Source organism: Panulirus ornatus, chromosome 7 (genome assembly GCF_036320965.1).
Source record: "Panulirus ornatus isolate Po-2019 chromosome 7, ASM3632096v1, whole genome shotgun sequence".
Classification (NCBI taxonomy): domain Eukaryota; kingdom Metazoa; phylum Arthropoda; class Malacostraca; order Decapoda; family Palinuridae; genus Panulirus; species Panulirus ornatus.
In genome coordinates, this window is record NC_092230.1 from 19,142,656 (window position 1) to 19,159,296 (window position 16,641).

Here is a 16,641-nt window from a genome sequence, read left to right on the forward strand (position 1 = left end):
CAACCAAAACATCCTACATCTGCCACTCTATCATCAAACACATTTAACAATTCTTCAAAGTACTCACTCCATTTCCTCCTCACTTCATCACTACCTGTTATCATTTCCCCTTTTGCCCCTTCACTGATGTATCATTTGCTGTCTTGTCTTCTGCACATCATTTACCTCCTTCCAAACCAAAGTTCCCATTTATTCTCTTCTTTTACACAATATTTACCTCCTTCCAAACGATCTTTCTGTTCTCCCTCAAGTTTAATGATACTCTCACCCAACTCTCATTTGCCCTCTTTTTCAACCCCTGCACCTTCCTCTTGACCTCCTGCCACTTTCTTTTATACATCTCCCAATCATTTGCACTCCTTACCTGTAACTACCGCCCAAACTCCTCTTTTCTCTTTCACAAGATGCTATTGCCCAAATGCCTCTCTTTTCTCTTTCACTAGCAACTTAACTTCTTCATCCCACCACTCACTACCCTTTTAATCTATCTCCCACTTTTTGTATGCCACATGCCTCTCTTACACATGCCATCACTGCTTCCCTAAATACCTCCATTCCTCACCCACTCCCCTCACTTCATTTGCCCTCAGTGTTTGCCATTCTACACTCAATCTCTCCTTGTATTTCTTCACACAAGTGTCCTTTCCAATCTCACTTGCTCTCAACACTCTCTTTTCCTTGACAGTGTTTCCTCTCTTTCAAAAACTTTTACAAACATTCATCCCTGCCTCCACTAGACAGTGATCAGATATCCAACCAGCTGCCCCTCTCAGCACATTTACATCAAAAAGTCTCTTTTTCATGCCAATCATTTAATATGCAATCTAATAATTCCCAATGACCATCTCTCCCACTTTTTTTTAAACCAGGTATTCCCAGTCACTAGTCTTTTTTAAGCACACAATTCCACAAGATCTTCACCATTTCCATTCATAATCCTGAATACTCCATGCACCTTAATCATTCTCTTAACAGCCATATTGATTACCTTTGCATTTAAATCACCTATTACTAATACCTGGTCTCTTATATCATAACTGCTGACAAACTCACTCAGCTGCTCCCAAAACCATTGCCTTTCAGGATCTTTCTTCTCATGGTCAGGTGCATCCACTTTCAGTTTTATCAACGTCAATCTAGAATTTACTACCTCACACCCTATCACACACTCCTGCAACTCCTGCTGTGAAGAGTGTGAATGAGTTTGGTAGAGTGTGTGAAAGGGGGATGTTGAGAATGAATGTGAATAAAAGCAAGGTTACTAGGTTTACCAGGGCAGATGAACAGGTCAGTTGGGGTGTGAGTTTGAATGGAGAAAATTTGGAGGAAGTGAAGTGTTCTAAACACATGGACGCGGACATAGCAGTAATGGAATCATAGAAGTAAATGTGGATATTGGAGAGCAAAGGTTCTGGGAACATTGAGGAATATGTGGAAAGAGAGGTTATTATCTAGTAAGGTGAAATATATCTGAAGGTATAGTAGTCCAAACAAAATTGTATGGATGCGAAGCATGGGCCATAGATAAGGACGTGCTGAAGAGGGTAGATGTGCTGGAAATGGAATGTTTGAGGACATTATGTGGTGTGAGGGGGTTAATTGAGTAAGTAATAAAGGTTAAGAGAGGGAAGTAGTAATAAGAAGGGTGCGGTTGGGAAAGCTGAAGAGGGTGTGCTGAAATGAAGTGGGCACACGAAGAGAATGAATGATAAACTGATAAAGAGGAGTTTAGGTTAGAGATGGAGGGGACAAAGAGAATAGGGAGACCAAATTATAGATGAATGGACCAAGTGAAAAAGATTTTGAGTGAAAGGCATGCAAAGGACGGAGTGAGTTGGAATGACTTGTCTAACAGGAGTCAACATGTTATCAATGGACTAAATCAGAGGATGTGAAGTAGCTGGAGGAAACCATGGAATGGTTTGTGAGGCCTATTTGTGGATGGGGAACTTTGATTTCAGTATACTACAAATAATAGATACAGAATGGATGTGAGCAACTGCAGCCTTTCTTCATCTGTTCCTGGTATTACCTCATTCATTTAGGGAGTGGCAAACAAGTATGAAAAAAAAATAAACCTGCTACTTGAAAAAGTAACTGCAATGATCAAAGCTATATATTTTGCAGGACAGCACATGCTTAGATAAGTCTGAGATACCATTTCACTATCAGCAAAGATGAAAAGACAAGTGCTGCTGCCAGCTTATCACTGTTTGAGCTTGTTGAAGAAGTGGTCACCCAGCTAACTGGATTAGGATTTGCTAGAGGCGAGTTGTTACTTTGATCAGAATTGAAAGCATGTACTGAAAACATATCTAGTAAGACCTTTTCTAGGTAACCAACTCAGATTTTCAAAAGAGAGAATAAGTATTAATCTGACTTACTTTTCATTAATGAGGGTCATGTTTCCAAGTTTCTTGATCACCTCATTGACACAGAGATTCTGCCGAGAGGCTAAAGATATAACTCTCACATCATCCCCAAAAATGGTTTTCTGAACTTCTCTTATGAACTGTGACAGCTGAGAGTGCGTGCGGCTACAGTAATAAATCTGTTGAACAGAGTAAACAAAACTCCTAATATATTATGAAAAATTAATTGTTCACACTTTATTTTCTCAGGCAATATTATTCCTTGTCTAAAGCAGTTGTTCCAAAGCAAAGGATTCAATCTTGCATCATTGGAGTTCATACAGTAAATGTGCTTGTGATAAGGAGCCCTTAAAAAACAATGGCATACTTCTATACAGTGAACAGTGAATGCATTATTAAATTCCAAAGCAACCCTAATTGCATGAAATACCAATGTGTGTTTGAAAAGAGAAAAAGTCCAAAAAATCTCATATGGCAGGTATAAGATATCACTGTTCTGTGCCTGAATCCAGTCCTAACCATTTCAATTCGATTTCAAAATCCAAGAGCTCTCAAATCATAACTGAGGACAAGTGCTATTTGTTTTCTAATGCATCATCTTCAACAACAAAGAATTATGTCTACCTTTAAGTAAAGCCTATTTTCTGTGTTAGGAAGAGTAAATGAGAAACTGTATGCCCATATCATGTCACGATTAAGCTAATGGGTGGTGGACAGAACATCCACATACTACCAAAGAAAATGCCACCCACCATTTTGTGGGGAAAAAGGATATATATACCCATTCACCATGTTATTCACAACTAAAACCATAATCATGCACAGTGCCTTGATTGGCTATGCGTGTAAAAATGGTTTGTCTCTTGGAATATTAGCGATTAAAGTGACCATATATAATCAAGTACTTACATAATTTCCTTGTTAAACAATACTGATTAAATCTGACAGTCAAACAGTGTCTGTATAGTTAATTACTCACATAATTTCCTTTTCGAACAATGCTGATCTTCAGAAGCCTGTTTAATTATAATGAGTATTTCTACAGCTGTATCACAGAGAAAAAGTGTCTCTCTATAAGGTAAAAGGAAAGTGAAGACAGAGTGCAAAACCATAAATGAAAATGAGGATAAGGTGCATAAACCAATGTAGCTGGACAGCAATCTGGGGAAGATTCTGTGTAAGCCAAACTACCAAACAATGTCTTACTGTAAAAGTGGATAGAACGAATTCTAACACAAGCCAGAAACTCAGATTTCAACAATAAACAATTTCAGTCAGAACCTGAAATCATGACAAGACTTTCTTATATATAACAAGTCACACATTCACTGAAAGTAGAAAACTGCTATTGTATACTGTACCCAAAGTATTGTATATCATCAAATATCATAACACTGTATTAAGGTGCACACTTTACAAAGTACAAAAACTGGCATTTCATAACTTTATATTAGTCAAGCAGTCTTAAATATGCATAGGCAATGTGGCTGTTAATCAGTTACTGCCATACACAAACTAATATGATAATCAACCCTTTTAATCCTAAGCTTAGTCAACCTTTTTATTCTTCCCATCCTATGATTTTCTCATAGAAATTAAAAAGTAAAAAAGAAATTTACTCTTTCCTTAATTCAACATAATGTTAAAATACAAAAAACAAAAAACAACAAAAAACATATCAGCTGTAATTCCTTTAACATTCTTCAGCAGCATGATAGATTGTGAGCCAGTTTCTGACACTTAACAATCATCTTAGAGCCTAAATAAAATAACATAGCAATCATTATCATCATATTCCTCAATATCAATACTATCTATCAAATATACCTTTCAGTTCTTCCCATGGCACCATGCATTTACATCTGCGGCTGTAAGATGCATACATATCACTCTAGTGGCAACCTTATTCCAATAAAAGGCCTTCCACAATGGTGTATGCAGGGTAACTGCAGGGTGAATTATTACTGCTGGTGACATATGGTGACTATTCGCTCTTTGCTGATACAGTATCATTAAAACGAGATGGGAAACATCAACACACATCTTGCACATGTGTAGGACTCTGGTCCCTGGTGTACAATGTCCACGAATAGGATTGAGAGGATAAAGCAGGAATATTTTTTTGTATAGTATACCCTCTTCAGTAATCACTATTCAATACCTTCTGTGTTACATGTGGCACATGCTCTCTGAACAATTATTCATATACATGGTGTTACTTAACTGCTCACCTCTCTCATTATCAAATTAGACTCCCTTTATTCTATTCAAACAGGAAAGCTCTACAATATATATGATTACTTTTATCATGATACTAGATCGCCATCTCCAGAATCAGCGAGGTAGCACAAGGAAACAGACAAAGAATGGCCCATCCACGCACATATACATATACATGTCAACATATACTTAAATATACATATCAACATATACATACATATACATATCATACATATATCAATATATACATACATATACATATACATAAAAACATACACATGTACATATTTATACTGGCTTACCTTCATCCATTTTTGGCATTACCTAGCCCCACAGGAAACAGCATCGCTACCCCCTGCTTCGGCAAGGTAGCGCCAGGAAAACAGACAGAAGAGGCCACATACATTCACACTCAGTCTCTAGATGTCATGTGTAATGCACTGAAACCACAGCTCCAGGCACCACAGACCTCTCCATGGTTTACCCCAGACGTTTCACAAGCCCTGGTTCATCCCATTGACAGCATATCGACCCCAGTACACCACATCGTTCCGATTCACTCTATTCCTTGCACACCTCTCACCCTCCCATATGTTCAGGCTCTAAAGATGGTGTGTTGCAGTGGTTTGGACATATGGAGAGAATGAGTGAGGAAAGCTTGACAAAGAGGATATATGTGTCAGAGGCAAAGGGAACAAGGAGATGCAGGAGTCCAAATTGAAGATGGAAGGATGGAGTGAAAAAGATTTTGAGCGATCGGGGCCTGAACATGCAGGAGGGTGAAAGGCATGCAAGGAATAGAGAGAATTGGAAGGATGTGGTACACCGGGGTCAACATGCTGTCATTGGATTGAACCAGGGCATGTGAAACATCTGGGGTAAACCATGGAAAGTTCCGTGAAGCCTGGATGTGGAAAGGGAGCAGTGGTTTCGGTGCATTACACATGACAGCTAGAGACTGAGTGTGAACGAATGTGGCCTTTGTTGTCTTTTCCTAGCGCTACCTCGCCACGCATGGCAGAAGGGGGTGATATTTCATGTGGTGTGGAGTGGCGACGGGAATGGATGAAGGCAGCAAGTATGATTATGTACATGTGTATATACGTATATGTCTGTGTATGTATATATATGTATACGTTGAAATGTATAGATATGTATATGTGCATGTGTGGGCGTTTATGTATACACATGTGTATGTGTGTGGGTCGGGCCATTCTTTCGTCTGTTTCCTTGCACTACCTCACTTACAAGGGAGGCAGTAACTAAGTATAATAAAAAATAAATAATTCTTACCCTTTCATTACTTACTCGATCAAACCACCTCACACCATATATTGTCCTCAAACAACTCATTTCCAACACACCCACACTCCTCTGTACAACCCTATCTATAGCCCATGCCTCGCAACCACATAACATTGTTGGAACTACAAATTAGTTTCTCATTTTATGAAAATCAAAGTTACCTTTAAACATCCATCATCTTCCTCCTCATTTTCATATTTGCTTCCCTCCTCTTCATCACTATCATAGTCATCAAGTAACAACATAAGCTCATCAGGCGATAACATCTCACCACCTATGGATAGTTAAAGTAAATGTATATCAGCAGACTTATTGCAATTACGAAAGATTAAAGAGAAAAAGAAGAAATCTTTCAGTCAATACAAAACAAAATATCATAAACAATTATTTGCAACAGCAGATGCACTTGCAATAGATACATATGAAAACACATTAAGAGAAGTCTCTAAAAAAGAAAAAAGGTACCTAAATTTTACCCAGTCAAGTGTCCTTACCCCCAGTGGAGCTTAATTCTCGACGAACATTTTCCCGAACTTCTTGCAAATCACGAAATAACTCTTCAAACTCATCATCTATCTTCTTCACCTTAGATCTCTGTAAAAAATTTTATACTACTGAGGAGTCTTCCCTACATATTATGCTAGTGTGAGGATGAACTGTACTAATTCATCAGTAAAAGTCAACTGTATAAATCATCGAAAGACTCACATAAAAATTGTTTTAGGACTTCCTTAACTGATTAATGGGCACCAACCAAAAAATTCCACTATTCTAGCTCAGTCACTTTAAATCTTGGCTTGGATATCATGTAAGAAAGAGGATACTGAGGAAGCTATCAAAGGCTCAAATACACACTTCCCACATTGTATGGTTTGTACAATGAAATGCTGAGAAAGTGTTCACTCAAGAAATACTAAATTAATCATGGATGTGACACCTCTAGTTATGGAAGCATTGTTTTGGTCAATCAAATTACAAATTACTTTGAAGTCTACATCTACATGAGGTTACATACTAATTCCTCCTCTATACATGTTGAAAAGATTTTCTAAGATTTTAAAGTTGTTTAAAAGAACAATGTTTGGATCTATCTTACATAAAAAATGCAGCAAAGCTTATACAAATTTACAAGCATGTGTATAACAAGACAATGACACAGACATAAACAGAATAAGAACTAAAGATAATACACATTATTTTCATTGTTAACCATCTTGTCCCTTTTAAATTTTCCTGGTTATTTTTCTAAAACAAACTTAGAGCCGAAAGGTCAGCACTAAGATGTAAGCTATTAAGACTGTTGAAAGCTAAACAGTAACTTGAAATACCAGGTACATTTTTTCATACCTGTTTGTCATTTCCTGCAAAGCAAGGCAGCACCAGGAACAGAAAAAGAATGGTCTCATTTGTCTACATCCACTCTCTACCCATTATGTATAATGTATCATATACAATCTCTCTCTCTCTCTCTCTCTCTCTCTCTCTCTCTCTCTCTCTCTCTCTCTCTCTCTCTCTCTCTCTCCCCTACTGTCCACGGCTGAACCTCACTAACCTTTCCATAGTTTCTTCTGACCACTTCATAAGCCTAAGTTCAGACCACAGACAGCACATTGTCCGCTATATACCACATTTGTTTAACTTGCTTTATTCAATGCATGCCTCACACCCTCCTTTATATTCAGGCCACAATCCCTCTCTTTCACTCCAACCTTCTACCTCCTCCTGAGATTCCCCTTTCTCCTTCTACCCTCCATTTCTAATATTCATACCCTCTTAGTCAGCCTCTACCTCACTCATCCTCTCCATATACCCTCAACACACCCTCTTCAGCTTTCTCGTACTTACTCTCCTTACAACCACAACTCTCTCTTGCCTTATTATTTCTTATTCAGTCAAACCTCTTCATACCACATTCTGGTCTTAAACATTTCATTTCCAACAAAGCCATCCTCTTCTGTACCTTTTCATCCAGGGCTACTATACAATTATACCATCAACACCCATCTTTGCCCTCACAGACTGTAACATCTGTTTCCACCCACTCCTCAATGCACCCAGGCCCTTAGCCTCCTTAGCTAGCCAACAATTTATTTCAGCTCCCATGGATCCATTCACTGTCATACCCATTCCTAAATATCTAAAACACATTTCTTCCATGTTCTCTTCACTTAAACTAACACTACAACTAAAATTGTCTCTCTCCACTGGTAAATCAAAAAATCCTAACTCTATTCAAACATTACTCTTTTATATAAAAATGGAGACAAAAGGAAAGCTGTGAACTACCACCCAACTAGCCTTACATCAGTGTCAGGTAAAACAATGGAAAAATAACATGAGATAAAATTGTCACATTTCTAGAACACAAAATTATATCAAACAACCAACAGGGTTTTCACAATAGAAGATCCTGCCTGACAATTTACTGTAATATTTTAATGTTATTAATCAGAATTGGGAAAAAAAGTACCGTCTGATGTAGTATATCTAGATTTCCAAAAAGGCTTTCAATAAAGTACTTCACCAAAGCAAGCAGAATCGGTGAAGAACTCTGTACATGGATCAGAGACTGGCTTACCAGAAGAAAGCAACATGTAATATCAAATGGCGAAGCCTCAGACTGGCTAGATGTAACAAGTGGTGTGCCACAGGGGTCAGCCCTAGGCCTAATTCTTTTCATAATATACATTAACCTAGAACTCGGTCTCATATCTCAGATCTCCAAATTTGCTGACAATACTAAACTAGGAGGAAGAGCTGTAAACAGGCAGGACTGCAAAATAATTCAAAGAGATCTTAACTTACTAGCCGAGTGGTTAGACATATGGCAAATGAAGTTTAATGTGGACAAATGTAAAGTTATGCACTTTGGAGACCAGAATATACATTATGACTGCAAACTCTTCTGAACTTCTCTAACTACCGTAAATAAACAAAAGGACCTTGGGGTTGTCATAAGCAACACTCTGAAGTACACTAAACAGTGTCAAGCAGCAAGTAAAAAAGCAACCAAATGTTAGGTTTCATAGCCAGGAACATAGATTACAAGACACCAGAAACAATTCTCACACTTTTTAATTCTCTAGTAAGACCACAACTTGAATATGCAGTTCAGTTTTGGTCCCCAAACTATAAAAAAGATGAAGAAAAATTAAGGCAAGTACAAAGATGCATGACAAAACTGATCCCGTATCTTAGAAACCTGGCATACGAAGAGAGGCTAAAACAACTGGATCTCTTCCTCCTTAAAAAATGTAGACTTTGTATCAACAATCCAAGTGTTCAAAATTCTGAACAAGTTCAATATAGTAAATCACGAACATCTTTTCAAAACACAAGAAAATACAGTTACAAGGACAAATGTAATAAAACCCAAAGCTAAAAGATGTAGTACGGATGTAGGGAAAAGGAATAAGTTACCTTCAAACATAATGAATACTAAGACTATAAATACCTTCAAAAGTCGTTTAGACATATATATTACAAATTCAAGTATTCTCTGAGAAAAATGCCAGAAATAAAGTGTATAAATGACAGCGGTAATGGGGACACTAGGAGGATAATGTGCAGCATCAAGGAGTCAAAGACAGCTTAAAAAACTGCTGAACAGAATAATATTTTCTTGTCAAGCTCAATTCCTTTTTTTATTTACCAGACCACCCAATTTTAGGCCAATCAGGCCTCCTGTTGTCTGTCTTTCCCATGTAAACAATATCACCAGAACAGTGTCATCAGACAACAAATGACTCAACCCCCAGGACCCACACCCCCAACAGACTGCAGACCTGCTCCTCGCTCCAAAACCCTCACATTCACTTCCCTACACACCCAACCCATATACAGGTTAAACAGTTATAGTAACATCACACACCCCTGTCACAGACCCACCTTCACCTAGAACCACTCATCCTCCTCTCTCCCTACTCGCAAGCCTTCCTTACTCTCTTGATGAAAATTCTTCACTGCTAGTAGCTTTCTTCTCTCACCATATATCAATAATACATTCCAAAAAAGCATCTCTATAAACCCTATTCCCTACTTTCTCCAGATCCAAAAATAACATACAAATCCCACTCTTTCTGTAAGTATTTCTTACACAATTTCTTCAAGTCAAAAACATGATCTACTACTCCCCCACCCACTTCCATGGTTCCATCCACTGCCAAGTCCACACCCAGATATCTAAAACAATCCACTTCCTCCAATTTTTCTCCATTCATACTTACATCCCAACTAACTTGTCCCTCAGCCCTGCTGAACCTGATAACCTTGCTTTCATTCACATTTACTCAAGTTTCTCCTTTCACACACTTTTCCAAACTCAGTCAACAATTTCTGCAATTTCTCACCCAAATCAGCCACCAGTGCTGTATCATCAGCGAACAACAAATGACACTTCCCAGGACCCCCTCATCCCCAACAACCTGCATACTCATCCCTCTCTCCAAAACTTACCTCCCTTACCACACCATCCATAAATAAATTAAATAGCCATGGTGATATCACACATCCCTGCCACAGATCAAGCTTCACTGGTAGCCAATCACTCTCCTCACTTCCTACTTGTACATGTGCCTTACACCCTTGACAAAAACTTCTCTGCTTCTTATTATCTTCCACAAATCATCTCTATCAACCTTAACATATGCCTTCTCCAGATCCATAAATGCCACATACAAATCGATACATTCTTCTAAGCATTTTTCACACATATTCTTCAAAGCAAACACCTGATCCACACATCCTCTACCACTTCTGAAACCACACTGCTTCCCCCCAGTCTAATGCTCTATACATACCATCACCCTCTCAATCAGTATCCTCACATACAATTTTCCAGGTATACTCAACAAACTTATGCCTCTGTAGTCTGAACACTTACCTTTATCCCCTTTTTCTTTGTACAGTGGCACTATACAAGCAGTCCATCAATTCCTAGGCAATTCACCTTGATCCATACATATATTGAATATCCTTGCTAACCAATCAACAACACATCCAACCACTTTCTTAATAAATTCAGCTGCAATACCATCCAAACTCAACTCCCAATTAACTTGTCCCTCAACCCTACTAAACCTAATAACCTTGCTCTTATTCACATTTACTCTCTACCACTTCTGAAACCACACTGCTCTTCACCAATCTGTTGCTCTGTACATGCCTTCACCCTCTCAATCAATACCCTCCCATATAATTTCCCAAGAATTCTCAACAAACTTATGCCTCTGTAATTTGAACACTCACTTTTATCCCTTTTGTCTATCTACAATGGCAGTATGCATGCATTCCACCAATCCTCAGGCACTTCACCATGATTCATACATTCAGTGAATATCCTTACCAACCAATCAACAATGTAGTCACCGCCTTTTTTAATAAATTCCACTGCAATACCATCCAAAGCCCCCACCTTGCTGGCTTTCATCTTCTGCAAAGCTTTGACTACCTTGTCTCTGTTTACCAAACCATTCTCTCTGACCCTCCCACTTCACACACCAACCGAACAAAACACTCTATATCTGCCACTCTATCATCAAACACATTCAACAAACCTTCAAAATATTTACTCAATCTCCTTCTCACTTCATCACTACTTGTTATTACCTCCCCATTTGCCCCCTTCACCGATGTTCCCATTTGTTCTCTTATCTTACACACTTTATTTACCTCCTTCCAAAACATCTTTTCATTCTCCCTAAAATTTAATGATACTCTCTCACCCCAACTCTCATTTGCCCTCTTTTTCACCTCTTGCACCTTTTTCTTGACCTCCTGCCTCTTTCTTTTATACATCTCCCGGTCATTTGCACTACTTCCCTGCAAAAATCGTCCAGGTGCCCCCCTCTTTTCTTTCACTAACAATAATCATCTCACCACTCACAACCCTTTCTAATCTGCCCACCTCCCACCTTTCTCATGCAACATGTATCTTTTGTGCAAGCTTCCCTAAATATATCCCATTCCTCCCCCACTCCCCTTATGTTAGTTGCTCTCAGATTTTGTCATTCTGCACTCAATCTCTCCTGGTACTTCCTCACACAAGTCTCCTTTCCAAGCTCACTTACTCTCACCATTCTCTTCTCCCCAACATTCTCTCTTATTTTCTGAAAACCTCTACAAATCTTCACCTTCACCTCCACAAGATAGTGATCAGACATCCCTCCAGCCACCCTTCTTGGCACATTAACCTCCAAAAGTCTCTCTTTTACATGCCTATCAATTAACACGTAATCCAATAACACCCTCTGGCCATTTCTCCTACTCAGGAGAGATGGCCAGGTATTCCCAATCACCGGTCCTTTTCAGCACACAAATCCACAAGCTCTTCACCATTTCCATTTCCAACACTGAACACCCCATGTACATCAATTACATCCTCAACTGCCACATTATTCACCTTTGCATTCGAATCATCCATCACTATAACCTGGTCTCGTGCATCAAAACTGCTAAAAAACACTCACTCAACTGCTCCCAAAACACTTGCCTCTCATTATCTTTCTTCTCATGACCAGATGCATAGGCACCAATTATCACCCATCTCTCTCCATCCACTTTCAGTTTTGCCCATATCAATCTAGTTTACTTTCTTACACTTTATCACATATTCCCACAACTCCTGCTTAAGGAGGAGTGCTACTCCTTCCTTTGCTCTTGTTCTCTCACCAATCCCTAACTTTACTCCCAAGACATTCCCAAACCACTCTTCCCCTTTAGCCTTGAGCTTTGTTTCACTCAGAGCCAAACATCCATGTTCCTTTCCTCAAATATACGATCTCTCCTTATTTCTCATCTTGGTCACATCCACACACATTTAGACATTCACTTGGAACCAATCACTTTCCTCTCTTCCTAGTCGTACACATGCCTTACATTTTTATTATTATTATCATTATTTTGCTTTGTTGCTGTCTCCCGCGCCTGCGAGGTAGCGCAAGGAAACAGACTAAAGAAATGGCCCAACCCACCCCCACACACATGTACACACACACACACACGTCCACACACGCAAACATACACACCCACACATCCCAACGTACACACATATATACACACACAGACACACACATATACACACATGCACACAATTCACACTGTCTGCCCCTACTCACCCCCATTGCCACCCCGCCAAACACGGAATAACATCCCCCTCCCCCCTCATGTGCGCGAGGCAGCGCCAGGAAAAGACAACAAAGGCCACATTCGTTCACACTCAGTCTCCAGCTGTCATGCAATAATGTCTAAAACCACAGCTCCCTTTCCACATCCAGGCCCCACACAACTTTCCTCGGTTTACCCCAGATGCTTCACATGCCCTGATTCAATCCATTGACAGCACGTCGACCCAAGTATACCACATCGATCCAATTCACTCTATTCCTTGCCCACCTTTCACCCTCCTGCATGTTCAGGCCCTGATCACTCAAAATCTTTTTCACTCCATCTTTCCACCTCCAATTTGGTCTCCCTCTTCTCCTCGTTCCCTCCACCTCCGACACATATATCCTCTTGGTCACTTTCCTCACTCATTCTCTCTATGTGCCCAAACCATTTCAAAACGCCCTCTTCTGCTCTCTCAACCACGCTATTTTTATTTCCACACATCTCTCTTACACTTACATTACTTACTCGATCAAACCACCTCACACCACATATTGTCCTCAAACATCTCATTTCTAGCACATCCACCCTCCTGCGCACACCTCTATCCATAGCCCATGCCTCACAACCATATAACATTGTTGGAACCACTTTTCCTTCAAACATACCCATTTTTGCTTTCCGAGATAATGTTTTCGACTTCCACACATTCTTCAACGCTCCCAGAACTTTCGCCCCCTCCCCCACCCTATGATTCACGTCCGCTTCCATGGTTCCATCTGCTGCCAAATCCACTCCCAGATATCTAAAACACTTCACTTCCTCCAGCTTTTCTCCATTCAAACTTACCTCCCAGTTGACTTGACTCTCAACCCTACTGTACCTAATAACCTTGCTCTTATTCACATTTACTTTTAGCTTTCTTCTTTCACACACTTTACCAAACTCAGTCACTAGCTTCTGCAGTTTCTCACATGAATCAGCCACCAGCGTTGTATCATCAGCGAACAACAACTGACTCACTTCCCAAGCTCTCTCATCCACAACAGACTGCATACTTGCCCCTCTTTCCAAAACTCTTGCATTCACCTCCCTAACAACCCCATCCATAAACAAATTAAACAACCATGGAGACATCACACACCCCTGCCGCAAACCTACATTCACTGAGAACCAATCACTTTCCTCTCTTCCTACACGTACACATGCCTTACATCCTCGATAAAAACTTTTCACTTCTTCTAACAACTTGCCTCCCACACTATATATTCTTAATACCTTCCACAGAGCATCTCTACCAACTCTATCATATGCCTTCTCCAGATCCATAAATGCTACATACAAATCCATTTGCTTTTCTAAGTATTTCTCACATACATTCTTCAAAGCAAACACCTGATCCACACATCCTCTACCACTTCTGAAACCACACTGCTCTTCCCCAGTCTGATGCTCTGTACATGCCTTCACCCTCTCAATCAATACCCCCCCATATAATTTACCAGGAATACTCAACAAACTTATACCTCTGTAATTTGAGCACTCACTCTTATCCCCTTTGCCTTTGTACAATGGCACTATGCAAGCATTCCGCCAATCTTCAGGCACCTCACCATGAGTCATACATACATTAAATAACCTTCCCAACCAGTCAACAATACAGTCACCCCCTTTTTTAATAAATTCCACTGCAATACCATCCAAACCTACTGCCTTGCTGGCTTTCATCTTCCGCAAAGCTTTTACTACCTCTTCTCTGTTTAACAAATCATTTTCCCTAACCCTCTCACTTTGCACACCACCTCAACCAAAACACCCTATAACTGCCACTCTATCATCAAATACATTCAACAAACCTTCAAAATACTCACTCCATCTCCTTCTCACATCACCACTACTTGTTATCACCTCCCCATTACCCCCTACACTTAAGTTCCCATTTGCTCCCTTGTCTTACGCACTTTATTTACCTCCTTCCAGAACATCTTTTTATTCTCCCTAAAATTTAATGATACTCTCTCACCCCAACTCTCATTTGCCCTCTTTTTCACCTCTTGCACCTTTCTCTTGACCTCCTGTCTCTTTCTTTTATACATCTCCCACTCATTTGCATTTTTTCCCTGCAAAAATCATCCAAATTCCTCTCTCTTCTCTTTCACAAATAATCTTACTTCTTCATCCCACCACTCACTACCCTTTCTAATCAACCCACCTCCCACGCTTCTCATGCCACAAGCATCTTTTGTGCAAGTCATCACTGCTTCCCTAAATACATCCCATTCCTCCCCCACTCCCCTTACCTCCTTTAATTACATCCTTTCATAAAAACTTTTCACTGCTTCTAGCAACTGACCTCCCACACCATATACTCTTAATACTTTTCACAGAGCATCTCTATCAACTCTATCATATGCCTTCTCCAGATCCATAAATGTTACATACAATCCATCTGTTTTTCTAAATGTTTCTCACATACATTCTTCAAAGCAAACACCTGATCCACACATCCTCTAACATTTCTGGAACTACACAGCTCTTCCCCAGTCTGATGCTCTGTACATGCCTTCACCCTCTCAATCAATACCCTCCCATATAATTTACTAGGAATACTCAACAAACTTATACCTCTATAATTTGAACACCCACCTTTATCCACTTTGCCTTTGTACAATGGCACTATGCATGCATTCCGCCAATCCTCAGGCACTTCACCATGAACCATACATATATTGAATATCCTCACCAACTACTCAACAACACAGTCACCCCCTTTTTTAATAAATTCCACTGCATTACTATGCAAACCCACTGCCTTGCCAGCTTTCATCTTCCGCAAAGCTTTCACTACCTCTTCTCTGTTTACCAAATCATTCTCCCTGACCCTATCACTTCACACACCACCTCAACCAAAACACCCTATATCTGCCACTCTATCATCAAACATTCAACAAACCTTTAAAATACTCACTCCATCTCCTCTCACTTCACCACTATATTTATATATTTTTTCTTTTTCATACATATTCACCATTTCCCCCATTAGCAAGGTAGAGTTAAGAGCAGAGGACTGAGCCTTAGAGAGAAAATCCTCACTTAGCCCCCCTCTCTGTTCCCTCTTTTGGAAAGTAAAAAACTAGAGAGGAGGATTTCTAGTCCCCTGCCATCTCAATATGTTTGCCAAGAATACTTATGGTATGCAGGGTAGTGCAGGACATAAGGGTTTCATTGTAGAATAGATGTGAAATTACAGATGTTTAGGAACTTCGATAATAGCAAAAAACTTGTGGCTATAGCCAAGTCTACGGGTCTCAACCATTCAGATTAGGCAAATCTTGGGAAAGAATAAAATAAGAAACTGAAAAACAATGTGTGGCACAGTTACTGGGTCTTATTTAGAGGACTTGAATAATAAGAAATCCATGTAGTTGAAAAGGGGTTCACAGAGGTGCTTGACCACTCAAAAATGACTGTGGGCATCATTAAAGATCTGGATCCAAACTATGAGTGTACCCTCCTATTCTCTAGTGCTCACTGATGCTTCATGTAGCTACCAAGAGCATTACACGTAGAGAGAGAGGTTTGCCAAACAGCTTAAATCAAGCAGGTTTTCCAAAAGGTCTCAGCAAACATCTCCTTCACT

At 39.7% G+C, this 16,641-nt stretch overlaps 1 protein-coding gene across 5 annotated transcripts in view; it reads right to left on the reverse strand.

Moving 5' to 3' along the window:
* Positions 1 to 16,641, reverse strand: part of LOC139749438 (ATP-dependent DNA helicase DDX11) — a 163,226-nt gene that overhangs the window by 124,680 nt on the left and 21,905 nt on the right. For all 5 annotated transcript variants that reach the window (XM_071663301.1, XM_071663297.1, XM_071663300.1 and 2 more), the window contains exons 5-7: positions 6,392 to 6,491; positions 6,059 to 6,171; positions 2,385 to 2,551 (exon numbers count right to left, since the gene is read on the reverse strand). In XM_071663301.1, the coding sequence (XP_071519402.1) occupies positions 2,385 to 2,551; positions 6,059 to 6,171; positions 6,392 to 6,491 (380 nt within the window). The remainder of the gene's footprint in view (positions 1 to 2,384; positions 2,552 to 6,058; positions 6,172 to 6,391; positions 6,492 to 16,641) is intronic.